At 32.5% G+C, this 27,732-nt stretch overlaps 1 protein-coding gene and 1 long non-coding RNA gene across 2 annotated transcripts; one reads left to right on the top strand and one right to left on the bottom strand.

Moving 5' to 3' along the window:
• Positions 1-514: 514 nt before the first annotated feature.
• On the bottom strand, positions 515-1,426 carry LOC140179820 (uncharacterized). The gene is made up of 3 exons (XR_011873641.1): positions 1,271-1,426; positions 1,129-1,185; positions 515-1,044 (listed from the first exon to the last, which is right to left on the bottom strand). It is a non-coding gene; the product is annotated as an uncharacterized lncRNA (long non-coding RNA).
• Positions 1,427-11,888: 10,462 nt separating this feature from the next.
• Positions 11,889-19,599, top strand: LOC112754477 (pleiotropic drug resistance protein 2). Its single transcript, XM_025802130.3, has 20 exons — positions 11,889-12,376; positions 12,468-12,588; positions 12,751-12,839; positions 12,963-13,047; positions 13,241-13,531; positions 13,728-13,818; positions 13,933-14,833; positions 14,954-15,114; positions 15,254-15,357; positions 15,483-15,648; positions 15,737-15,817; positions 16,050-16,186; positions 16,319-16,651; positions 16,732-17,022; positions 17,118-17,201; positions 17,297-17,430; positions 17,513-17,740; positions 17,853-18,024; positions 18,261-18,515; positions 19,109-19,599. Exons 1-20 carry the CDS (start codon positions 12,003-12,005, stop codon positions 19,376-19,378), a joined length of 4,368 nt encoding a protein of 1,455 aa, XP_025657915.1. The 5' UTR covers positions 11,889-12,002; the 3' UTR covers positions 19,379-19,599.
• The last annotated feature ends 8,133 nt before the right edge of the window (positions 19,600-27,732 follow it).

Below are 27,732 nucleotides of genomic sequence, written 5' to 3'. Positions count from 1 at the left end.
AAGCTTATGTAAATTTCGGTATGAATAGTTAGCCTGTCCCAAGTATAGGTTCATTAAGTCTATACTGAAACAGTTTAACTTTTCATATAATACCTAACCCTAGTCGCAACTCAAGGACTAACTATGTTGCCCTAGTTCGTTCACTAATTTCTGTCTGTTTTTCTGTTATTAAAACCTTACAGACTTTTCTTTAGTTTTTATCTTTTCTTCAACTTTTTATCTTTCTTTTATCTTTGCCTCACTAATATGTTCTTACCACTCCCTAAGTGTTTTATGAAGTTAATTATGAGATTCTGCGCTTAAAGTTGTCTTTCTAAAGCTTTTACGGAAAACTGCCTTTTCCGCATTATTTTATTATTTTTATTAAAATATTATTTTTAATTAAATATTATTATTTAATATTTTATTATTATTTATTATTTTATTAATATATTTTCGAAAATTAACTTTACTTTAACCTTTAACCTTCAAAATTCACTTTTTACCACCCGTAACTTTTAATATTTCTACTTTTACCACCCTAACTTTCAGAAATTACCAAATAACCCCTCAAACACCAAAATAATTACTTCCTTGCACTTTTATGAATCAAAAAGGTGTTCTTCATTGTTCTTCACCACACTCAAAGTGTTCTTCATGTTCTTCACAAATTCTTCAGATTCTTTCTCTGTTTTTACCCGTTTTTTAATCTTTTCAGCAACCGATTTTTACCAAAATTCATAATAAATTAGCAGCCACTAAAACCCCATCTTTTATACATGATTTCAACACAAATTAAACCCCAATTTAAGGTCTAGGGTTCGTTTTTGCAGCAGCCTTGAAGAACACAAATTCAAAGTTGAATATCATCAAATTTCATCAAATTTTCACCAAAATTTCAACAAGAATTACTCATATAAACAATCAATTTCAAGCATAACCAAACCATATCATAATCACACAACTCAAACACAATCAATCAAGATTAAATTCGTCAATCCCTACCTTGATTTGCTGCTCCAAATTCGGTTAGACTTTCAGGTGGTCCTTAAGCACTTTTTCCTCCTAAAACACATCAAGAACAACTTTAAATCCACAAACTCTCAACTGACCAAATCTCCCTCAGCACGTTAGGAAGAGATATCTCACCTTAGACTTGCTGAAAATTAATGTTTCTTGGCCCTCAAGTCAAGTTAAGCATGATTCCTAAGGAAGAACATCAAGAAAACACATGTTTGGCATGGTTTTCCTTGAAAACCGAATTTAAATGGGAAAGGTACAGCCATCTAACCTTATTTCCAGACTTGATAAGTCACATGGTTATGTAAAGGAAGAAGAGATGATCTTTTTGGTGAAATCGGAGTTTTGATTTGAGTTTTGGTTCAGAAGAAATCAACATTTGAAGATTAAGTGTTCATGAAGTTTTCTCTCTTTTCTCTCCTTTCAATTTCGGCCAAAATGATGAAATGAGACAGCCTTGCAGGTCTTGGGGGTGTAAGGTGAGTTGTGATTGGTTGGCTTGGAGGTGGATTAAAATAATATTAAAATATCTCAGGTGTATAACTACTAAAACTAGATGTATCGGAACACTTACAAAAACATCTCTAAAAATTATTTTCTGAGCTACTAGCATAAATGACACTAGTAACATATTTATTATGAGAATAAAACATGAATAATGAGGCCTTAGCATTGCTAAAGTCACCAGAGAGTGCTGGTGCTAAGCTGCACCAGTAAACCGTAAACCCGGTTAAACCGATTTTCTGTTTTTAAATAAAACAGACTAGGTAACCTTATAATATCATTCAAGCATTTTCTAATACTAATATAATGATAATATTATACTATTATCTCTCTCTTCTTATAAATCGAGTCTGGTTTGTCAAACTGAGACTATTTACGAAAAACTGAATCAAAACCCCTAACCGATACGGTTCAAAAACTAGGTTCTTCGTGACCGCGTTATCGAGCTTGTCTCAACTAAGGTCCTGAGTTAAAGATAATATAATGACAATGAGGATTGAGATGCTTGATGATACAGAAGAGGTATTCCCTTTACTGATCTTTCGGAGAAATCCGTGTATTCAGAAACGATCTCGCGTACTCGAAAATGGGGGTTGTTACAGGTTACGTGTGACAATAGTACCCAAAACGTGATTTTTTGTTGACTTTTTAATAAAATTTCCAAATTATCCCTTCTATCTTCTTCCCCAAATTTCAAATTTCATAACCCTCATCCGTCGTCTTCCTCCTCTGCTGCTGCCAGCCACCAGGCATGAAGACGTTTCCTCCCTCCGACACCTTTTACTGGTACAAGATTGAAGACGTTTCCTCGTACCGAGGTGGCTTGGAGCTGTGGAACCATCATCATTATCATTTCCAACCGGAACACGACCTCATACCTCAAGCAAGGCCTCTCTTCCACCAAGATCTTTATAGCTCCGCGGATGCTCTAGGAGTGGGTCTAACCACCGTGTCTAACGATCAGTCACCCGCCTTCCTGGTGATGGCATCGGCCGTGGGGAGTGGAGTAGCAAGTGGAGCAGGAAGTGGAGCAGGTGCGATTAGCTGCCAGGACTGCGGGAACCAGGCGAAGAAGGATTGCCCTCACATGCGGTGTAGGACATGATGCAAGAGCCGTGGCTTCGATTGCTAAATCCATGTGAAGAGCACTTGGGTTCCCGCTTCCAAGTGCCGCGAGAGGCAACAGCAACTCGCCTCTATCCAACAACAACAGCTTCTTGCTGCTGATGTTCCCAAGCGCCATAGAGATCATGCCTGGTGGCTGGTAGCAGCAGAGGAGGAAGACGAAGGATGAGGGTTGTGAAATTTGGAATTTGGGGAAGAAGATAGAAGGGGTAATTTAGAAATTTTATTAAAAAGTCAATGAAAAATCACGGTTTGGGTACTATTGTCACACGGAACCCATCTTTCATGGGTACAATGTTAGTTTTCTTGTTTGATGAGTACTTTTATCAGTGTTCGCAAAATTCATGGGTACAAATGGTAGTTTTTCCTTTAATTAATTACAGTTTGATCGGGTTTTATATTTCTACACATAAAAATGATAAAGGGATAGAACAAACTAATGACTTTTAATAAGTTTTATATGTGTTGTTGAGATAGAGAGTAATGTAAAAAAAAAGATGATAGGTTGCCTGTTGGTTGGCCCTAAGACTTTTGGCCCTGAGGATTTTTTAAAAATTTGACTCTATTAGTTATACGGCCTTTTGTTCTTCTGGCCCTATAAAGTAGGGCCAAAGCCCTATAGGGCCAAACATATTGACACCACTATGTATAAGAACCCATTGTATAGTGTATAAGACTGTTCCATCCTCAACTTATAGAGTCTAAAATAATCTTAGCAAGTTTCACTTAAATGTAAAAGTTATTATGTTTATATATTTAAATAAATGTTGTCTGTTTTTGTTATACAACCCAAAAAATTAAAACTTTAATAAAAATAGTTTATATTGTAATTACACAAACAACAAATACTAACTAAGTGATATTTAGTTATATTATTAAAGTCTAGTGTATTGAAGAAGAAATCACTTAATAAGCTTAATAATAATGTTTAGTGACTTTGTCATCAGCATCAATTTATGAAATATGTATTGAAAAATGGAAGTAAAACTATTGTGAAATAGTTTCCTTTCAAAAATTTATTACAATTTATTCAGATAAAGATTTTAAAAATTATTAAGAGAAAACAATATACTAGCCTATGAAAACACATTTTATATCCTACATCTTATCATTTTGTATGTCTCGCTTACCTGCCAAATCTACAATTTCACATATTATTTATCTTGCAATGATATAACAAATTCGTATGAAAGAGCATAAATATCATAGTATAATATTTATTCTAATTTTTATAGTGACTTCTAATTTAAAGTAGATTATTTATGAGCTATTATTTGTAAAAAAAAATAAAAATTAACCACTTTAGCATCTCAAATGCATCACTAACCTTGAACTCCTTAGCCCTTAGGAACTTGAAAAGAACTATATCATTACTTTTATTTCATTGGCTTGGCAGAAGTGGTATCTCACAAAGAGACATATCCTTTTCCACTCTAATACTTTTCTTTTTTACTTTAGTTTTTTTCCCTCTTGTTCTGCCACGGTTCCACACCCTTCTTATCAGCACCTTCCTTTTTAACTTCGTTCTTATTATTCCCTTCAGTTGCTTCATTGATCTTCTTTGGCTCTTTTGTCTTTTCATCAAATAAGCTGTGTCCCAAGATAATTTTCTCAAGCTTAACCTCCAGGTAGCATGTGGGAATTCCAAAAATTTCAACCACTTTACTGATAGTTCTTCCTAAAAGTATGTATAATATGATTAAAGAGATGAAAACAGTAAAAAATTAGCAATATGATTAATAGAGACAAACACAGTAAGTTATCCAACAACAAAATGTTAGAAACAAATTTTAATTGCAGGTCAATCACAACCTCAGATGCTCAATATTTAAGAACAGGAGAATTTTTCAAAAAAGTAAACACCAACTTCTCTGAGAATCAATGAAACCATGAAAAGCCCAAAGATTGATTTTTTCAAATTAGAAAAATAAAAATTTTTTAATTTCTTTCCAGTGTTAAAGCTAAATAATAAATTTCAAAATAACTCAAAGGATATAAGAAAGATGGATGTGGTAGAGGAAGCTAACCCATTCTGCACGACGTAGAAGAGTCCTTCTGCAAATCTTTGAGTTCCTTTAAGATGCACTCCGATGGTATCTGAACATTACATACATTAAAGCAACAGATCAAGAATCATTCAAGCTCTGAAACTGAATCTGAGATCCATTCTGAATTCGTTAACCATGCCAAAGAAATACTTTCTCAGTTTCATTGATTTTGCATAAACACAACGATTTGAGTAACTATTCTAACTCTTAAAAAATAAATTACCTTTGCAATACCGCCAACAACAGCCATCCATGTTGGGTAACTACAAATGGATCGAGCTTCGGTTTTCGTGAACAGATGAAAAGTCTTTATCGACAGTTTCTCTGTTTGCATTGCGAGCAAAGTTTCTGTGTTTGCTCCGGTGACGGTGCAGAACTTCGGTATCGACAGGAGGAAAGACAGATGGAGGGAGATACGATGAGGGAGGAGAATGGGTTTTCGAAGTTTGAAATACAATGGCCGTTAACAAATGTTCAGTTTAGAGATTTTTCATTCTATTTATATTTACACAACATAATTTTAAATTTGACATCTAAACAACTTTTACTTACTTTGATGCCCTTATCCTTTCACTACGCCATGTGTTGATTATGGAGGCTAGATACTTGTCGAGTAATGAATCATGTACTGCTCTCCTATTATATATAGAGTGATTGTACTCAATTATTTTTAGAAAAGGTAACAAGGGAACTAGGATCACATATTCACATGCAATTAAAAGAGTAGATATTGCTACAAATTTTTTGTCGGTATAAAATAACTTTTAGAAGAATGATACAGAGTCATTAGAATTTATTATTTTTTGACAATTAATTAATCATTAATATTTAAAAATATGAGCTAAAACTTAAAATATGTTGTTAAATTACTAAACTAATGAAATTATATTAATGGCCAAAATTAATAGTCAAAAACAAAATTTTAATGACGCTTTAGTATTTTTTTTCTTTAGAGAGAAGAATAAATGACCATTTGTACCCATGATAGATGAAAACGCTGACATTTGTACTCATGATAGCCTGAAACTAAAGTTATATCCATGATAGATGCTCTCCGTGTGACAAAAGTGCCCTGATTTGGATTTGAGCTTGGTTCGTGGGAATCCGATCCTACGTGGCACTCCCTCCCTTATCTTCAACCCCTCTCTCTCTCTTACTCACACTCTCTCTCTCTCTCCAAACCCCACTCTGGCTCCTTCTTCCTCAACACTCGCTCCCTCACCATCCACTCTGACCCCCATCAAGGACACCCTCCTCACTCTCATGCTTTCCAACCACTCTTCCTTCATCCTCACCTTCTCCACCTCCCCTTCCTCTTCCGCACTCCAAATCCAGGATGGTACTTCTCAACCATCTCTTTATACCGGTCAACCAAGCCAGCCCAGTAACCGTGCAGGTAGTAAGAATTCTCAAGGAAAACAACATCATCATCATCCCCCTCGTCTTCATCTATCTCTTCCCCAGACTCATTCTCCTCTTCATCAATTATGGAAAAAAATTCAAACTTTGAAAAAAATCAGGCACTCCACAAATCAGTAACACAAAAAATCAAAGTGAAGGAGAAAAGGACCCGCGATTGAGGAACGCATATATGAACGTGTTGGTAATATTTATTTCTCAAATAAACGTTCTAATTTTTAACAACATCTCTCTCTTTCTCTGAATACAGTTATTCAATTAAGCTAAGCAAACGAAGCACCCATCTTTGTACAGAAGAGAGAGAGAACAAAAACAACATAGAAACAGAAGACATGTCTGCTTTTGATACCTACAGCGTCGACTCCGATCACCACCAAAACCACGCCGACGAAGACAACTTCTCCGGATACGGCGGCTACTCCAACTTCTCCGGCGGCAATGTCCCCGTCGTTGACCACACTTCTCCATCTGCTTCACCAGACATCTTCGGGTTCAGTGATCTGGATCCAAGCTACTCCCAGTCTCCCTTCGAACTGGTGCATGTAGCAGAAAATGGTAACGACAACCGCTACCACGACAGCATTTTTGTCTCAGACGAATCAGTGCTTCCAGCGCCTACAGAAATGAGATCAGAGGAAAGTTACGCCCTTCGTGAGTGGCGCCAGTGAGAAGTGAGAAATGATGAAAAATTTTGGGAATTCGGAAGATTAAAAAAACCTTAATAAGGATGAAGTTGTTGATGTTGACGATGAGAGGAGAAAGAGGCTGTTGAGGAAGAGGCAGAAACGTCGAGAAGTGAGAATGGTGGGTCGATGATGTTGATGGCTATGGTGGTAGCAAGAAATGAGAGCGGTGGTAGGGACGCAGAGTTTGGAATTGGGGAAGAGAAGATGGGGAATAAAATTATAAATTAAAATTAGATTATATTTAAAGGGTTTGGGGGTTTGGAGTGCCACATAGGATCGGATTCCTACGAACCAAGTTCAGATCCAAGTCAGGGTACTTTTGTCACACGGAGGGTATCTATCATGAGTATAACTTTAGTTTCAGGCTATTATAGGTACAAATGTCATCATTTTCATCTCTCATGAATACAAATGGTCATTTATTTTTAGAAAGAACCTCCCAAACACAGTGATGCTCTAGTATTTCTTTTCTTTAGAGAGAACCTCCCAAACACAGTGGCCCCAAAGTTTGAAGTTTCAGCTGGGGTTGTCTCAAATTACAAATTCAATAATAATTAATTTTTTATTTTATTAATTTATAAATCTCTTCACTCTAGAATTTTTCTTTTTAATTTTATATAGTTAACCAAGACGAAAGTGGTAATCAATGGTAAGCATTCAGACATGCAAATCACATTAAATTTTTTTTTTTTTATCTTAGCCACCGAAGCTAAAGGCCTAGAGTTTCGAACACATTTTGATGCTTTTATTAATTCTGCATAGTTTTTATGCAGCTTTGCTTGCAAATCGCACCACCTTGAACATGCTGAAGAGCTGTTCCAGCATTGGCACCATGTCTGATCTGCTGTTGTTGCTGCCTTTGGCATTCCAACCAATTTCTCTGCATCACATGAAAAACTGTGAAAGAAGGCTTCTACATTGTAAATGCCAACTTGTGCTTACTTTTTTCCTACACCACATTGAACGTGATGAAGAGCTGTTCCTGCATTGGAGCCATCTCTGAACTGCAGCATCATCATTGGGAACTGTCATTGAAACAACAATGGAACATGTATGTTGATGAATTAAGGCATGAACGTATTTGAAATTTGGTTCTTTAGCGTGAGACTAGATGCTATAAATTTTAGACGGCGGTAGCAAAAATGAAAATGTTTCACTAGTGTCTTTTGAATACAATTTACCAGTTAACCATTGTAATAATCCTTTCTTATATGATGTGATCGTGTTATTTACTACCCCTAATTCATAGGATAAATTAAAGATTACAAATAAATAAATAAAAACAACTGATGTTAAAATGAAAGCTTGTACCAGACCAAAGTTAAGAAGCTCTTAAGATTGTTGGATTAACAGTTAACGGATAGGGATCCACATAAAGATATTTACAAAGGACCTGTCAACAAAAAGGCTCAGAAATTGCACCCAAAGCATAGAAATGTATTAAGCTAAAGTTGCTACATCAGGATCCATTCCTAGCAATAGCTGGGTTGCGATTGAAGAGTTTTATACTGTGTGCGGTGGGCGTGTATAAAATTAATCAAAGTTTAGCCAAATAATAAGTCACAAACATCTTTAAACTGCACTTCATACTAATTAATTGTTATTAATTAATGATAATTAAAATTTATAAAATTAATGATTATTTATTATAGTTATTTAAAATTAGTTAGTTAAGAATTATTTATCTATACTTTTTCATTAAAAAAAAAAAACAAATAGTCATTGGCATTTTATCTTGTAATTAACTACTGTGGTGCTTTCAAGATCTCCTCCAAAGGATTAAGTGTGTATTTGAATTGGCGTCAAAATGATTTTACAAAATTGATTTTCGGATAGAAGTGAGTCTGTGTCAACATAATTTATGTTTGGTAATTCTATCTAAAATTAATTTTAATAAAATAAATATTATTTGGATAATATTAGTTAAAATTACTTATTTAATACTATTTTAGATTATAAAATTTTATTACTTATAATTCTATTGTTATATATGATCAATTTTTTATTTATTTTGTCTTTTTTAATAAGATCAATAATTTATATTATAATTAAATTATAATAAAAAATAAAAAAATTAAAATATTTAAAATGACTTTAAACAAATATAAAAATTCTTATAAAAAAAATTATTGAAATCAATAATAATCAGCAAATATAAACGCATACTAAGTGAATAGTGAATGCAAAAGCTACAATTTTTTGTTTCAAATAAACACGCTTTTAAGATACGAAATTACGTTTGCGTTTAGTGTAAAAAAAAACACAGTAACCAAACATTAAAAATCAGCGTTCAAAGGATTTAAATACACTCTTATTTTTTTCCATGTAATGCTAAACACATCCTAAATAATAAGTTTTTTTTTTTTTTTAGGTTGCAAATATTTAGATACATAAATGTTGTTTTCTAATAAATGGTTTTCACTTTTCATATGAGTAGTCTGAAAGTCTGATGATACTCAAAATATCTGGATTATCTATCCTTTTCTTTATAGGTTTTGTCTGAGAAAAGGTATATTAAAGATTTTGATAGTCCAAACAAAAAAATTAAAAAATAACATGAAAAATTACTTAAATACCATCATCTTCTTTCTTTTATTTTTCTTTATAATAATAACTACCATCACGTTATTTGCTGTAGCTTTGTCTTTCTTTCTAACAATAGCAATCACCACAAATCCACAATATTTACAAGTTATAACCAACATTATTAACAATATTATTATTAATTATTATTTTTTCCTTTTGATATTATTAGGACATGGTTCCTTCACTCCAATTTAACGCTCCAACCACAATCATAGATTTCATAAACTGGTTTGGGATTAAAAACAGTAGTAAAAAATAATAATTAGTTTCTATACAATTTTTAACACTAAACTGAAATTAATTCTTGATAATTGAGTTGTGCCTTGTTAAATAGTAACTAATATACAACTTTAATGCCTTGTCAGTTGCCACTTCACAGATCCAATATGTTGTGTTTTAGACTAAACCTCAATAAATAACGAGTTCACTTGATCAAAAATGCTATGAATGCTTCATACCCATGATAAGTAAGTGATGTCTATTGTTTTTATAGGAGTTTCTATTTTTGCTTCAAAAGCTCACATTAATTAGAGAAAAATATTCATAATCAAATCTTATTTTCTATTAGAAAAGAAAGATAATAAAGTGAATAATAAGACAAAGAAAAAATAAGTCGAAAAAAAAATAAAAAAATAAAAAAATAAAATAAAAGTTTACAAATATTGAATAATTAATTTATATTATTATAATTTTTAATATATAATAATTATTTAATCTAATCCATTCATCATTATTTTTTAATGGTTAAGATAAAAATTTTTACTTGAAGCACCAAGATCCAAATATACTTTCACCACCACTTTATATTAGTTCTCAACATTATTTATAGTAAGGAATTTGTTTCTATATTTATCTACATTGCTCTTCAACAGTTATAAATTAATATATTAGAAGAATTTTATAACTTAATTAATTAGCACGTGTTATAATGTAACAAGGAAAAGAATTAATAATAAATTTGGCAAATGAATTACTTCATTGGAGATTACCTTGATAATGATTGATTTGTTGCGATCCAACAGGTTTAAATATTATATATCACTACTGGTTTCTTCTGAATGTGTAAAGAAAAGTTGGTTGGCATGTGTTCATATAATAATTTAAGTGCACATTATCTTGCATCAAATATAAATAACCTATTATTGCACGCTACTAAAAGTATAAAATATTGGTCATAGAAGATACAAGATATGCCAAAACAGCATATAGTTGACCTTTTGCTCGAAATCAAAAATTAATTAATCATCAAAACTGACATCTACAGACTACAGATGACAAGGGAGGGGAAGATCCTCTTATAGATATGCTGCTTCTTGTGGCAATATTATTAAGTATTAATTGATATTGATGCAGCAAACTCGCCAAGCTAAGTCTTAATAAATAATGTCAAATTATGATATGAATCATATGGTAAGTTAATTAATACAGGCTGTGGGAACATGCAAGTTGACATGAAAAAGCAATCTCAATATTTTCATTTAAATTCTAATGTCGGCATTGCTAATATATCACGTACCATTTTGTAACAAAGTTGAGATGCTTTTCAAGGGGAGGTTGATACGTGATGAAGAAGATTTTTTAGTCTATATTTAATTTGTTTTGTTGTTAAAATTTATTAGAAGATTTAATTTAATTTTAATTTATTTAGTAATATTTTTAAAAAATTTAAATTTAAATTTAAAATAGATTTGATTTAATTTAATAAAAATTAAATCTAATTTAAATTAAATTATTTTTAGAAATTTAAATTTAAATTAAATATCTAAAAAGATTTGGCTCATTTTTAAGTTGATTTGTTAAACGTTTATTTAAAGACTTCTTGTTTTTTTTTTTTTGAATCAATTTAGATGAATGAAAATTTATTTGAGTTGTTTTGAGAAACTTAGGTGTGAACAGGAGAGATAGAATAATTTTTTTAACTGTTATATCAGAAAATCAAATTAAAGTAGAGAAGTTTCTTTTTTTTTTCTTATCTTGGGTTACGTTCCGTATCATTTGGTACTAGATTTTCAGATATTAGATTAATTCTTGTTAATTTATATTTGTTTTTCTTTATTCTAATTAAAAAAAAAACAGCATAATTTTCTATGTTGTCCATTATTCATCTTTGTGTCTTCCTTTGTCTCTTTTTATTCTTTTTTGCTATTGTCTCTTTTATTATTTATTATTTCCTTATTACTATTCGTGGTTTTCTTTTTATTTCTCCATAGCATTAGGTTGTTTTCTTATTGTTCGTGGTTTTCGTTTGTTTTCCAATTCCTATAGCATTAGGTTTCTTTTTTTAACAAAAAAAAAAAGTTACACCATTGAAAAAACTTTTTCTATTAGTCTATTACCATCTAATTCAATTTAGAAGACCAAAAAAAAAAAAACAAAGTAAAAAAAATTCAAAAACACAAACCTCAAAAGAAAAAAAAAAAAAAAAAAAAACAACTTTAGATAATTTTTTTTATTATTATTTTACCTGTGTTGTATTCGGTGTCTTTTCTCTTTTATTTGAGTCAATTTTGTTTGAAAAACTAAAGCATGGGCATGCATATACATGAGTGGTGATTCTAAAAGCTAACTGCGTCATGTTACATATGTGAAGGCTCAGTGCTGTATCCGTTTTAAGAGAAAAGAAGCTAAACCAAAAATGGCATCAGCATTGATGACGGGGGATGATTTAGCCATGTCAACCAGCAGTCGCCGGAGCTGGACCTCTGCCAGCTTCAGGGACGTTTGGACTGCGGCGGCTGAGCCGGACGTGTTTGGCCGTAGCAACCGCCACATGCAGGAGGACGACGAGCAGCACCTCACTTGGGCTGCCATCGAGAGACTGCCAACATTAGATCGCATGAGAAAAGGTGTGCTCAAGCAAGTTCTTGATAATGGCGAAGTAGTCCATGGCGAAGTTGATGTTACCAAGCTTGCCTTCCATGATCGGAAGATTCTCATGGAAAGCATATTAAAGGTTGTTGAAGAAGACAATGAGAAGTTCTTGCGCACGCTTAGAGACAGAGTCGATAGGTGTTTGTTTATCTCTCTATCTATATCTATCACCGAAACGAAAGTTTTTTATTATTAATTAGTTGATGAATTTTGCTATTTTTACTTTCAGGGTGGGGATTGAAATTCCTAAAATTGAAGTCCGGTATGAGAATTTATCTGCGGAGGGAGATTTGTATGTTGGGAGTAGAGCGCTTCCTACTTTGCTTAATGCCACTCTCCACACTTTTGAGGTACTTGAATGTTCCCACATTAGCAATTGTTTAATACTGATTATTATTATTTTCTGGTATGAATAATTTCACTGTATTATGATATATGATGTTTAGTTAAATTTGAGAATAGCACCATTAGTAGAACTAATGCTTTGACTGATTCATTCATTTGAACGATAGAGCATCTTAGGATTGTTTCACCTTGCACCCTCCAAGAAGAAAGAAATTCAGATTCTTAAAGATGTTAGTGGAATAATAAAGCCATCAAGGTAAAACGATTCTCATTTATATTGAGTTATATTTAATGTGTACACAGTTAGTTCTATCATGCAACAATCGAAAAAAAGGTATTTGAATCTCTATACACAACTTTTTCTTGTGTGAAATCTCAGAATGACTCTCCTGCTGGGTCCTCCGGGTGCTGGGAAAACTACATTGCTTCTAGCACTTGCAGGGAAACTTGACCGTGACTTAAGGGTTTGTTCCTATTTCATTATGCTTTCTTTTGTTGTTGTTGTTTTTTTTTTTTGTATATAATTAGTTACTACTTACTACTTCCATTTCCCGAAAACTGTGTCTGAATAAATTGGTACATTAAAACAATAAATGTATCTAAATATTAATTTGTCCAAATTGGTAGTTATTTTGATCTATGATGTTTTGTGAGCAGTCCTCGGGGAAAATCACTTATTGTGGTCATGAGCTAAATGAATTCATTGCTGGAAAAACTTGTGCCTATATTAGTCAACATGATATTCACTATGGAGAAATGACAGTGAGAGAGACACTAGATTTCTCAGGACGCTGTTTAGGTGTTGGAACGAGGTACGAGATGCTGGTGGAACTGTCAAGAAGGGAGAAAGATGCAGGAATAAAGCCAAACCCTGAAATTGATGCATTCATGAAGGCCACAGCTATGTCAGGCCAAAAAACCAGTTTGGTAACTGATTATGTTCTCAAGGTTAGCGTCCACATTGTAGAAACTTCAATTTTCTTTTATTTATTTGATTTTTTCCCTCAATTTTAAGGTCCTAGATGATCCTCCATTCTATGATAGTGGAGTGATGAGTATACAATGAGTACATAAAAAAAAAGAGTCACGTGAACACTACTGATTTTATCATCCACTTGTATAACTTCATCCCTTAATCTAACAGATACTTGGAATGGATATTTGTGCTGACATTATGGTTGGTGATGAAATGAGAAGGGGTATCTCTGGTGGACAGAAAAAGCGCTTAACTACAGGTGAGTTTTTCTCTTCTCATAGTAGCATAATTTTTCAAAATACTGGCTTGTTTAAGCATTTTATAGTTTATTTATTGATCGACACTAAATGCTTTCAGTTGTAATTGGGTGTAGGGGAGATGTTGGTTGGACCGGCGAAGGTGCTCTTCATGGATGAAATATCAACAGGGTTGGACAGTTCCACCACATTTCAGATATGCAAGTTCTTGAGACAGATGGTTCATATCATGGATGTGACCATGGTGATTTCTCTTCTGCAGCCAGCACCAGAGACATTTGATCTCTTTGATGACATTATCCTACTTTCAGAAGGCCAAATTGTATACCAAGGTCCGCGCCAGAACGTGCTAGAGTTCTTTGAACAAATGGGATTCAAGTGTCCAGAGAGAAAAGGAGTTGCTGATTTTCTACAAGAAGTAACATCCAAGAAAGACCAGCAACAATATTGGTCTCAAAAAGATGAACCTTATAGATACGTTTCCACTTCTGAATTCGCAGAGGCCTTCAGTTCATTTAAAATAGGTGAACAACTTGTGACTGAGCTTGGGATTCCCTATGATAAGCGTGGAGTCCACCAAGCTGCTTTGGTAAAAAACAAGTATGGCATATCAAACTGGGAACTATTTAAGGCATGCTTCTCAAGAGAATGGTTGCTCATGAAGCGTAGTGCTTTTGTTTATGTATTCAAGACAACACAGATAACAATTATGTCTATCATCACCTTTACTGTGTTCCTTAGAACCCAAATGCCAGTGGGGACTGTCCAAGATGGACAAAAATTCTTTGGAGCACTATTTTTCACTCTAATAAATGTGATGTTTAATGGAATGGCAGAACTAGCCATGACTGTATTCAGGCTTCCAGTGTTCTACAAACAAAGGGATTTTTTGTTCTTCCCTGCATGGTCCTTTGGGTTACCTATATGGGTTCTAAGGATCCCTCTCTCCCTTATGGAATCAGGGATATGGATTGTTCTTACATACTATACGGTTGGGTTTGCTCCTGGTGCTGATAGGTAACTCAAGGATTTAATTTATTGTTTTCTTTGGCTTTGGTGGTAATAATAGTTTGTACTTTGGGGAGATAAGAATGATACAATTTCTAATTCACAAATTTCCCTTCATTATTTCATTAGATTTTTTCGACAATTCTTGGCATTGTTTGGAATCCATCAGATGGCTCTGTCTCTATTTCGATTCATTGCTGCAGTTGGTAGAACACCAGTTGTTGCTAATACACTGGGTACCTTGACCTTGCAAGTCATATTTGTGCTTGGAGGTTTTATTGTTGCCAAAGGTAAGCCATTGATAACTATATGTTATCTTCATTTTCTTCGATATTATGACTAAATAAGTTACTTTTTCTTGCCCCTTTTTTTTTTTTTTGAATAGTAGTAGTATAGTTAAATGCATTGTAATTTCTTGTGTGTTTGCAGACGACATTGCACCATGGATGATATGGGGTTATTATATATCTCCTATGATGTATGGCCAGAATGCCATAGTGATGAATGAATTCTTAGATAAAAGATGGAGTCAAGTATGAATTTAATTTGACTGTAGATAGCATAGGGCCAAATAAAGTGTTTATGGCCTTATTAGTTACCTCACTATACTTGAACTTTAAGAACTGCTGATTTTTTTTTCTTTCCCAATATATTGCAGCCAAATACAGATCCTAGAATTGATGCACCAACAGTTGGAAAATTACTTCTCAGATCTAGAGGTTTCTATACAGAAGATTATTGGTTTTGGATCTGCATTGGAGCCTTGTTTGGGTTTTCTCTTCTTTTCAATCTTCTATTCGTTGTTGCATTGACTTACTTGAATCGTGAGTTATATGTCCTTTGATTTTCAGTCAGTAATTCAGTGATATTTTAAGCATCTGTAAACATGTTAATGTCAAACTATAATTGCAGCTTTGAGTGATTCGAAAGCAGTCATCGCAGATGAAGGTGAAGGGAACAAAATATCATCCTCCAAACAGCTTATCTTTGAAGGTTTCTGTGCCTACTTTATCTCTACATTCTTTCCTTGTGATTCCAAGTTCAACTCATTGTTATGTTAAACATAAGTTAGGGTATAGAACTACCTAGAAGCTTTAATTTTGATTCAAAAGCACATTTTTGTGTAACTTGTAATTGTTTTTTGAGAAGGTTACTCAGCACAACTCTATGCAAAAAAGTATCACCATTTCATTTAATGCTGCTAATCTTTTATCATATATAGCAGGTGCAGAGATGGAAATGAAAAATTCTTCAGAAATTTTCGGTCCTTCGAACCAAGAAGAAAGAAGAGGAATGGTTTTACCATTTGAGCCTCTATCACTTGCATTCAATCATGTTAGCTACTATGTAGATATGCCTGCTGTAAGAGACTACTTCTAAGCATTCTAAATTTGCTACCTTTTATGCTGTCTTAAATTATATTGACGTGTTAATGATAGCGAAAGGTATTCAAAATAAAGCTTTTGGTTTGTTTTGTGACCATTACCACACTAGGAAATGAAGAATCAAGGTTTCAGTTCAGATAGACTACAACTACTACAAGATGTCAGTGGTGCTTTCAAACCAGGAATATTGACAGCACTTGTAGGTGTTAGTGGCGCGGGGAAGACAACGCTCATGGATGTATTAGCCGGAAGAAAAACAGGTGGTTACATCAAAGGAAATATTAGCATCTCAGGTTATCCAAAGAACCAAGCAACATTTGCTCGGATTAGCGGTTATTGTGAGCAGAATGACATTCATTCTCCACATGTTACTGTCTATGAATCACTATTATTCTCAGCATGGCTTCGTCTTCCTTCAGATGTTAAAACAGAAACACGAAAGGTTTGTCGAAAAAATCTATCATCATGGCCTTAATAATTAAATATGTGTTGTATTGAGCAGAATTTCTATTGGTGATGTAGATGTTTGTTGAAGAAGTTATGCAGTTGGTCGAGCTTATACCAATCAAAGATGCATTGGTAGGCCTTCCAGGTGTAGATGGCCTATCAACAGAACAAAGGAAGAGGCTTACTATAGCCGTAGAGCTTGTAGCCAACCCTTCAATCATCTTCATGGATGAACCAACATCTGGACTTGATGCTAGAGCTGCAGCGATTGTTATGCGAACCGTGAGAAATACAGTGGACACCGGAAGAACTGTCGTGTGTACAATTCACCAACCTAGCATAGACATTTTTGAGGCCTTTGACGAGGTAAGTTTAGACTCTTATATGGAGCGCAGAGCGTTTCTCATTTATTTCATAGATTGTTACATAACTTCAACTTTGATATTTCTTTGGTATCATAGCTATTGTTGATGAAAAGAGGAGGACAAGTTATCTATGCTGGCCCACTTGGTCGCCACTCACATAAACTCAGAGAATATTTCGAAGTGAGTATTGAAGCTTTTCTATTTCAAGTATCTGAGAATTTAGGCTTTTTCTCCATACTTCTCTATGTATGTCTTATATTGAGGTTCTGCTTTAGGCTATCCCTGGAGTTCCTAAAATCAAGGATGGTTATAATCCTGCAACATGGATGCTTGATATAAGCTCCATTTCAATGGAGGCTCAATTGGATGTAGATTTTGCAGCCATCTATGCCAACTCTGACCTTTACCAGTAAGTTATTTTTCTTTATCTGCTCCTATGTGCAACAAGAATTTCAGTTTTGTAACTCTTATTTTAATTGTACTTTCTTCAGGATGAATCAAGAACTCATCAAGGAGCTCAGTACTCCAACCCCAGGTTCCAAAGACTTGTCTTTCCCAGCCAAATATTCCCAATCATTCTTGGTTCAATGCAAAGCTTGCTTCTGGAAACAACATTGGTCGTACTGGAGACATCCTCAGTATAATGCTGTTAGATTCTTCATGACAATACTCATTGGACTCATTTTTGGTCTAATATTCTGGAATAAAGCAAAGAACACGTGAGTCATGTCAGATTTTACATAATTTTTTCAATTTATGATTTTAAATGCTTTTCTTATTGCTCCTGTGGCCTCAATTGTGTTTTGATGTTTACTGAAAAAAATTTGTAAGTCACAAACAACAAGATTTAATGAACCTTTTGGGAGCTATGTACTCTGCTGTGCTCTTCCTTGGAGCGACGAACGCTTCAGCAGTACAACCAGTTGTTGCCATTGAAAGAACCGTCTTCTATCGTGAAAGGGCTGCAGGGATGTATTCTGCATTGCCCTATGCATTTGGCCAGGTAAAATACGAAGATTGGCAATCCTATTCATTTTTCCCAGAAGAAATATTTATAAAATATTGAATAAAGTAAACATACCCTAAATTTTAATACGATTAACATAAAACTAACATTCAATTTTGTGTTTAAAGGAGCTAAGCTTGTGTTGTTTTTTAAGAAGACAATCTTTGTTAGGCAAGTTGTGTTGCAAATGTTTTTTAATTATGTAAACTAAAAGCAACTTGCTAATTCTGCAGGTGGCAATAGAGGCCATTTACAATGCAATTCAAACTGCCATTTACACTATTATCCTTTATTCCATGATTGGTTTCGAATGGAAGGTGGGGAACTTCTTTTGGTTCTACTACTACATTCTAATGTGTTTCATATACTTCACATTGTATGGAATGATGACTGTTGCTTTGACACCTGGTCACCAAGTTGCTGCCATTTGCATGTCCTTCTTCTTGAGCTTTTGGAACTTGTTCTCTGGCTTCCTCATTCCTAGAACGGTAAAATAATGTGCCATGCACTTTGATAGTTTTTGAGTAAACCACCAAAATTGCCCCTAATTTTTTATTTTTTATGAAGATAAATATATATTTTTAAAAAGTATTTTAAATATTAAATTTTGATTTTATTTTTTCAAGTATAATTAAAAAATAATATTTTTTTATCCTCAAAATTTAGTAATTTTATGGCAAGTATATTTTTTTCTACAATTTTTTTATCAATCGACAAAAATACTTTAAAAAAATAAATTCTAGAGATTAAATTTTTGTTTTTTTTTTGTTATATATTTTTTAAATAGTTATTTAAATATTTTTACAAAATTTTGGATCAAATGCATAAGTGTTTTGCTAAATACAAAAATTAAGAAGATTTTTGTCAGCATATTTAAAAGTTGGAGATGATTTTGGTAATTTACTCGTACTTTTTTCATAAATGAGATTTATTTTAATGTAATACGTTTATGGCATAAATACAGACCAAAGATTTCAATTTGATTTTTTTGGTTTGCCGAAACTAAAAGTCCGAACATAGAAAAAAAAAAAAAATTAATCATAGATAACCTTATATTTGTACTAAAGTCTAAATGTTGCAGCAAATCCCTGTGTGGTGGAGATGGTACTATTGGGCTTCTCCTGTTGCATGGACATTGTATGGCCTTATCACCTCTCAACTGGGTGACAAGGATGCAGAACTAGAGATACCAGGAAGTGGAACCATGCCACTGAAGCAACTCCTTAAAGATGTTTTGGGTTTTGACTATGACTTCCTTCCGGTGGTTGCTGTTGTTCATGTAGGCTGGGTGCTTCTTTTCTTGTTCGTCTTTGCCTATGGCATCAAATTCCTCAACTTTCAGAAGAGATAGTCCAAGCAAAAACCATATCACGTTTATTTATATTTTACTAACCAGCAGCTCGACCCCCTATTGCTATTAAATTACATTATTCTTTAAAAAAAAGGTAACATAAATAAACGAGTTTCTTATTTTGAAAATTGGTAAAAGTTTTGTCTTCCATATATACAATATATTTATGTAGAAGATGAAAATAAAAGAAATCCAATCCAATAGGTTAGAAATTCTTTGTATTGATCTTTTCAGTTTAGATTATTAATGTTAAATTATCAAAAAAAAAAAAAATCTTAACACAAAAGCAAATCTAGATCTATGAATATAGTGAAAGGACTCGTAATTTTAGTATTGACTTGTGATTACTTGATTTTGACTAGTAGTAGTTCTTCAATCTTTTTTAACCAAAGTCTTTTGTATTTATGATAAAACTCAATAGCAATTTCTCTAATGAGCAAGGATTGCAAAGGCTAAATTGTAAGTAGCACACGAGAATGGGATTGAATCATGCTTTGATTTATTTTATTTTGAAATAAAAATTTAAATACTTTTCAAGTTTTAGGACTTGTATGCGACGAATATAGGTTAGCGTGAGAAAGACAAGCTTGCTTTAAGTTCTTTTTAAAATAAATTATGAGATATTATATTTTAAGGAAAGAAATTCTAAGGTCTTTCTTAACTTTTTCAGATGCTTTTTAAATTGGTTTTTTAGTTATCTCTTATGTAACAAAGACTTCTGAACTTAAGATAGATAAATAGAATATAAAAGAGAGATAAGAGTTTTACTAATAAGATTATAAAAGTACATCTCGATGGGAGTTCTACTTATAGAATGATAGTACAAAAGATATTATTTAAAAACGTTAAATATTATTTTTTTCAAGTCTTATAAAGACTACAAAATTACTCAGACTGACTCTTCACCAATATAAGAATTTTAGATATTCTTGCATCAAGGCTTACTTAACTAAAAAATGATTTAAATTGGATATTCCACTAACCTAAGAACTTTATATATTTTCTTAACTTTCTCAGACAAAATTTAAATTAGACTGTAATTTAACATAAGAACTTTAAGTATTCTTTCATCAATCCTTCCTAAGAATAGAGATTAATACTGAATCAGGTTTCAATGGAGAATTTTTGAGTTCAAAGACTCACAGTTGATAACTAGGATATTGAAAAAGTTTACAAACTTAACAACTTAGTTTGAGAATCTCTCTTAGTGTTTTCTGGTGTTCTAAGATGTTATAAGATGAACACATATAATCTCAAAAAATATAATTTAATCTAAAATGTGAAGAGAGAGAGAGAGAGAGAGAGAGAGAGAGAGAGAGAGAGAGAGAGAGAGAGAGAGAGAGTGTGTGTGTCTTCTTCTGTCTTTGTCTTACAAAGGAAGGTGAATATGTCAAAATATCTTTTACTTGTAATAACATCTTTTGTCATATTTAAAAACTTTGCAATACTTTGCAGATGAGAGAGCAAACTTGTCATATTTAAAAACTTTGCAATATTTTGTAGATGAGAGAGCAAACTTCTCTAAATGGTTTTGCTTGTTAAAAATGCTCAAATTTCAATATTGGAGCTAAAATGTGCTTTTTGTAACGGAGAATGAGACATTTATAATTCTAAGATGTGTTATGTTACTTTTGAGGTAGCTTCGGTATTTAAAAAATAGTCTTGTTTACTCAACTTTACTTCTGAAGTTATACTTTTTGGTATTTAGACTTTTCTCATATTTAGAAGGTACCTAGTTTACTTATATTACTTAAAAAAAATTTGTTAGTATAATTCACACTTGAGCAAACTTTAGGTAGAATTTTAATAAAATGATTAAATTATACTTGAATTTGTTAATCATCAAAATTTAATTATGAGATATATGGAGTTAATAAAGGCAACTTTTGGTATATTGGAAAATGAACCCTATAACTACTTTTTATATTTGGATGTGGTTCCGACAAAATTCTAAAACATAAATAAAATAGAATGTTTAGTTTTATTCTCAATAGGCCAAATTAAAAGTAATAATAACTTATTTCATTTAATATTTAAAATAATAAATTAGGAATTATAATTTCCTAACAATCTCTCACTTGGGATATAATTAAATATATATTTTTTTGAGATAATTATATCTCATAAACTTTATTTGTGCTTCTAAATACTATTTTTTCTTATTATTTTAACAATCTCGTTTGTCTCGTATATCATTATGAAATTATCACAACTTTTATCACATTAGAGACGCGATTGAACCACAATGATCACGACACTAAAATACTCAAGACATTTATCAAATTTGAACGAGTAGTATGAAAAATACATATGAAATGATCTCATGCATGTCTATTTCTAGCTAATCCAACTTTAAAATTTTATTGAGATCAAACATAACAAAATTGCAAAACAAACATTGCAAATAACATCATATAAATCACCAATCTATTTGTGTAGAAGCTATAATAATTCTGTCATGGGAGGGACAAGTCCCTCGACAAGCCAATTGGCCGAATTGTCAAAAAAACGGATAGAATCTCCTCTATTCCTAGAACCTTACTAACATGAATATTATCTTCCTGTATCAGAATAAACATACATTTCTAAAGACGACAACAACAACAGCAGCATATTCCAATCATATCCACAACCAAACATGTCAAACATCGTATCATATATATTAAGTTGATAACTAACGTATATAGTTAAATCCATACGTCTTACATAACCAAGTCATAATTACTATCTAAACAGTTCGAAATTCAAAATAACATAACCCATACGAGGACCCTGCCTGTGACATATGGAGCATTGACATAATCTAGAGTTTTGTGCAAAGATTCTATTACGTAAACACATAGCCCTTGGAAAGAAGAAGGACTCACCGAAATGACTAAGATCTACTGAGGGACTGGTGGAATGACACCTTTATTTGAAAAATATGATAATATAATAGGGTGAATTTTACAACTCAGTGAGCAAACATTATATCTATAATCCACACAAGATGATACAAACTTTATCTTAAAAGACATATTTCTTTTTAGGGATAAGAAATTCATATTAAGTGATTAAATGGATAAACTGAAATGGGAGTTCTCATTCTAGATCCCTCTAGTGTGCTTGTATGGTATAACAGATCTAACCTGTGGCCTACACGTTAGGCTAGCAACACCCCTGCTAGTTGAGGTTTGAGTCAAATACATCTAGGTTAACGTCATAAACGCCGTTAACTACGGTTTTCTAGTCAGAGTCTCCCAAACCAATCTAAACCAAATCACATATAACAAATTTCTAATGCTTGTAACATATTACTAAATTTCTTAAAAATAGAGTATATATAAGAATGCATACTAAAAATTTAATTAAAGTTTAACAAAGTCAAATAAGAAAAACATGTATGTTTTATAAAATATATAAATATCGTCTCGTGTGTATTTTTAAAAAATTATGAGTTTTTCAAAAATCGATATTCATTCCTGATCCGTCACCTTATAACTCAGTCTTTATTGTGCTTTTATGAGTTATAACTCAACGTTAACTATCATTCATTCTTTGCTTGTAATCGACACCTTCATTACCGACTTAATGACCATCATTTCTATCTTAATGACCAAACGGTCATAACATGAATATCATTCATCAACTCTATGCATATAAAAGACATTAATTTCTATATCTCAAGACACAACACATGATAAATTCTATTTTCATGTCTTACATTCTATATTCATAGAATTATTATAAATAAACCACATGATAAATTCTATTTCATGTCTTACATTCTATATTCATAGAATTATTATAAGGATACACACGTGATAAGTTCTATTTCACGTCTAACATTCTATAATCATAGAATTATTATATGCCTCTTAAATACTTACTGACTTGAGCGTCGGAGTGTCTTTTGCAGGTACCCACCCTCTTGTTCTCTCCTTGCCGATGTATAACTCATCTTGACGGAGAGCTTACAAGTATTCACCAATGGACGAGCTATACACCGGCCAACCTCAGCAAGAACAATTGGTGCCCACTGTGGGGCCGGTAAACTAATTTCTTGCTCCACCGAATAGATTCAAAGAATTTGAATTATATTCAAATACTTGAATCAATTTTCAAATAACATTTATATATTTCAGTAATTAATATATTCTAATTTTTTTATTTTTATTTCTCAACCTCTATTCAAAACTTAGTTTCATATGGCCAAATAATATTTATTGAGGATTTTACAAACAATTTATTTAGAATAATGAAATGACTATTGACACTAATCTTTAATTTGTTATACTTTCTATCAATATATCGAAGCCTAAAAATATGTACTTCAAACTCCTAAAAATTTAAATAAATCAATGTATGTCACCTACGAAATTTCTTTAATTTCATACTCTTTAATTACTTGCCATGTTCTATCTTTTTTATTCTTGACCAAAAGCGAAAAGAGTACAAAACATGCTATATAGTCGCTTATAATTTTTTTTTTCAGTTCTTGGGATCATCTACAACACAGTAGCCTCATCTCTTATATTTGCCTTATCTATTGTCATGAGAGTGTTGATAAAACCTCTCCCTATGTATCATTGTCATTTTAAATCCAAACGTACCATGATTCATTCTTTGCATTAGCTATTCTTATCCATGTGTCACAGTTATCGAACATGTTTTGCTCTCTATACTCCAAAATTAATATCTGCAAATCTATTGAATCTTTTCAAAATTCATTCTTAATGTTTGATAAATTATAACATCAAATCAAAAGTATGAATAATATTTGCTAGTTATTTCTTTAGCACTTTTTTAATTTCAATTTATATATCAATTCATTCATCACACATGAACAAATTCCAAACATATCATTATGGCATTATAATTTCCATATCATCATGCTAATTTTTTTTCATGAATTATATTTATTTATTTATTTATTTATTTTTGTTATTATTTATACAATTAAATGAGTCCAAGTCTCGAATGTAATTGAATCCTTTCAAAATTCATAATGAAATTTTTCAATAACACTATATTATTTCAATCTCTATTATTTATTTTATTATCAATAATTCATTCTTTTTTGCTACAATATTTATAAATTTTTAAATGTATTTTTGCATGAACTTAAATTCAAAATTGAATTGTTAAAAAATAATCCTAATAGCTCTATGTCATTTGATTGAATATATATTCTTTATTTTCTAGTAATATATAACTATTGCACTATTCATTTTTTTAATTTTATGTTACTATTGATTTAATACAAAAAGTTAAGTAAAAATACGTGCAAACATTCAAAATTTACTATTATTGCACGAGGAATATCCCTCGTCATACTATAACTACTAAAAACATTATACTAAATGTATCATTCAATGACTGTTATCTTATTGCTTTATTATCAAATTAAAGCATGTACTACAAAACAAAATTCAGATATTCACATTTGACATGTATGACATTCATATATGTCGTCTTCTTCTCTACAATTATCAACTTTTAAGGTATATTTTTCTACTTTGAGCTCTTTTACTTTTACAATATATATTATTCAATATATGTTATCCAATTTTGTGGTTTATCTTGTGCTTAATTTAGGGGGTTTTATCAACTTGTCTCACATTTATTCAATAAAATAGTATGGTTTTGTAATTCTCCTTAAATTTGTACTTAAGTGTGAAAACATGCTTTTTAGGCCTTAAAATAGCTAAATTTAATTCAACTTAATTCCATTCGATGCCTTGATATGTTTGTTGAGTGATTTCAGATTCATAAGGCAAGTATTGGATGGAAGAAGTGAAGAGAAAAGCATGCAAAGTAGAGAATTTATGAAGAAATGAGTATTTGGAGAATTGAAGGCCACACGCACGCGTCTCCCACACGTACACGTGAAAAGAACACTCATGGCCACGCGCACGCGTCATCCACGCATACACGTGAGGAAGAATTTTGGCCAATGACGCGCACGCGTCACCCACGCGCACGCATGACGCTGATCACGTGACCTCATTAAGGTAAATTCGCTGGGGGCGATTTCTGAGCTGCTCAGGCCCAAATCCAACTCATTTCTAGGACTACTTCATGTAGAATTCAAGATGGGTCAACGGGAGAGCAATTAGATTAGCTGAGGATCATGTAGGTTAGTTTTCTAGAGAGAGAAGCTCCCTCTTCTCTCTAGAATTAGGGTTCTTAGGTTTATTTTCCTCTTAGATCTAGATTCAATTTCTTATTTTCATCTTGTTTCTTTTACCTTTTCATGCTCTAGTAGTTTAATTCCCTAGTTTCTTCTTGTTAATTTCTCTTTTATGCCTCTTTTATGTTTATGAACTCTTTGTTGGATTTGGGTTTTTTTTAATGCAATTTGATGTTTCTTTGTTTATTGTTGCTTAATTGAGTAGTTATTGTTAATTCCTTGCAATTGGGTAGTTGTAGATTTATTATTCTTGCAATTTATGATGCTTTTCTTTTATGCCTTTGGTGCGGTAATTTACAACCACACTTACTTACCGGCAAGTGCACCGGGTCGTACCAAGTAATACCTTACGTGAGTAAGGGTCGATCCCATGAGGATTGATGGATTAAGCAACAATAGCGTTTGATAGGATTAGTTAGGCAGACAGAAAATAGTGTTGAGATGCAATATAAAGGACATTAAACAATATCAAAAATATTGAAGAAAGGCAAGTAATTAAGATGGGAATAATATATGGAGAAGTTAGTTAAGGTTTCAGAGTTATCTATTTTTCCAGATTTACTTTTCTTACTAACTAATTTAATTATGCAGGATTTAATTTATGGCAAACTGTATGTGACTAGACCTAATTCTTTAGACCTTCCTAGTCTCCTCTAAAATTCATTAACTGCCAATTCCTTGGTCAATTAATTCCAATTAGAGGGTGATAATCAATTTCTAGTTTATATGCCACAAAAACTCTAATTATCCAAGAGATAAAAGGATTATATGTCACGTATCCTATTAAATTCAGATAATTAAAATTTAGGAGAAATAGTTTTCAAGCTGTTGTTCAGGTAAAGAGCTTTTCCAAGTTTTACAAGAACTCAAATAGAAAAAGGGTCATACTTCCGTTCCACCCAAATTCATAAAATAAAGAGCGAAAATAATTCTTAAATTATAAATCCACACATAAATTAAAATAGTAAAAGCAATAAAATTAATCCATAGAAATAGACAGAGCTCCTAACCTTAACAGTGGAGGTTTAGTTGCTCATGGAAAAGAGAAAATAAGGAATCAGGTAAAAATGTACAGCGTTCCAATCTGATGGCATCAGATTCCTTTTTATAACTAATCCTAATAAATTTAAAATCTAATATTTAAAATTAAACTTATAATAATGTCTTTTCCTAATTTAAGATTTGAATTTAAATTTGAATTAATTAACAGATCTTCAGTTGATGGGTGGAGACCACTTGTTCTATCCATTCTGCAGCTTCTAATCTGTGTTTTCTGGGCTGAAAATTGAGTTAAAACAGCCCAGAAATCGCCCCAGCATTTTTCTGCATTTCCTGCACGTGGCGCATGTGACGCGTCCGCGTCATCCACGCGTTCGCGTCATTTGTGCAGATTCCAGTCCACGCGTTCGCGTCAGGCACGCGATCGCGTCATTGCGATTTCCTCCATTCCGCGCGGTCGCGTGAGCCATGCGTCCGCGTCGGTATTCGCTGGTCATCTCCTTGGCTTCTTCTCTTTCTCTGCAGAAACTCCATCAAATTCCGCCAAATGCTTCCTAAAATAAACAGTATTGTACAAAACTCAAAATAGCATCCATAGTGACTAAAATATAATTAATTCTTAATTAAATTCAACAATTTAGATGCAAATTCACTAGGAAAAGATAGACAAGATGCTCACGCATCAGCCTTTCAAGTGTTTGACAAAATATTTGGTTGAATGTTAGAGTAGCTTTTTGAGCATTCTTGGCTTGGAAAGAGAAATTGGACAATCTTGAGTCATTAATACCCAATTTAGATTGGTGATCTAGAGTTGTTAGTTAATATTATTTTCATTGACTCTAATCTCTTGCTAATTCAATTAGTAAGTTGATTAGGATTTTTGGATTGAGATTAACTAGTCTTATTTGACTTTCTCCCGTGTGAAGATAACATTGTACTTTCTTCCATTGTTGGAGTTGACTAAATAGGATAAATTCTTGTTAATCATTGCATGATAACTAATGACTATGATAGAAAGCCTAGATTCTCAATCCTTGCCATGAATGTCTTCCTTTATTACTTGCTTTCTTTAGTTACTTACTTTACTTTTGTTGTCATCTATTTTCTTGACTTTTTACCAACCAACCCCTTGGATACCATAACCAATAATATACATACCTCACTGCAATTTCTTGAGAAGACG

The sequence above is a fragment of the Arachis hypogaea genome, chromosome 16, assembly GCF_003086295.3.
Source record: "Arachis hypogaea cultivar Tifrunner chromosome 16, arahy.Tifrunner.gnm2.J5K5, whole genome shotgun sequence".
Classification (NCBI taxonomy): domain Eukaryota; kingdom Viridiplantae; phylum Streptophyta; class Magnoliopsida; order Fabales; family Fabaceae; genus Arachis; species Arachis hypogaea.
Note: the sequence above shows the minus strand (reverse complement) of the source record. Positions and strands in the feature narration are given on the sequence as shown.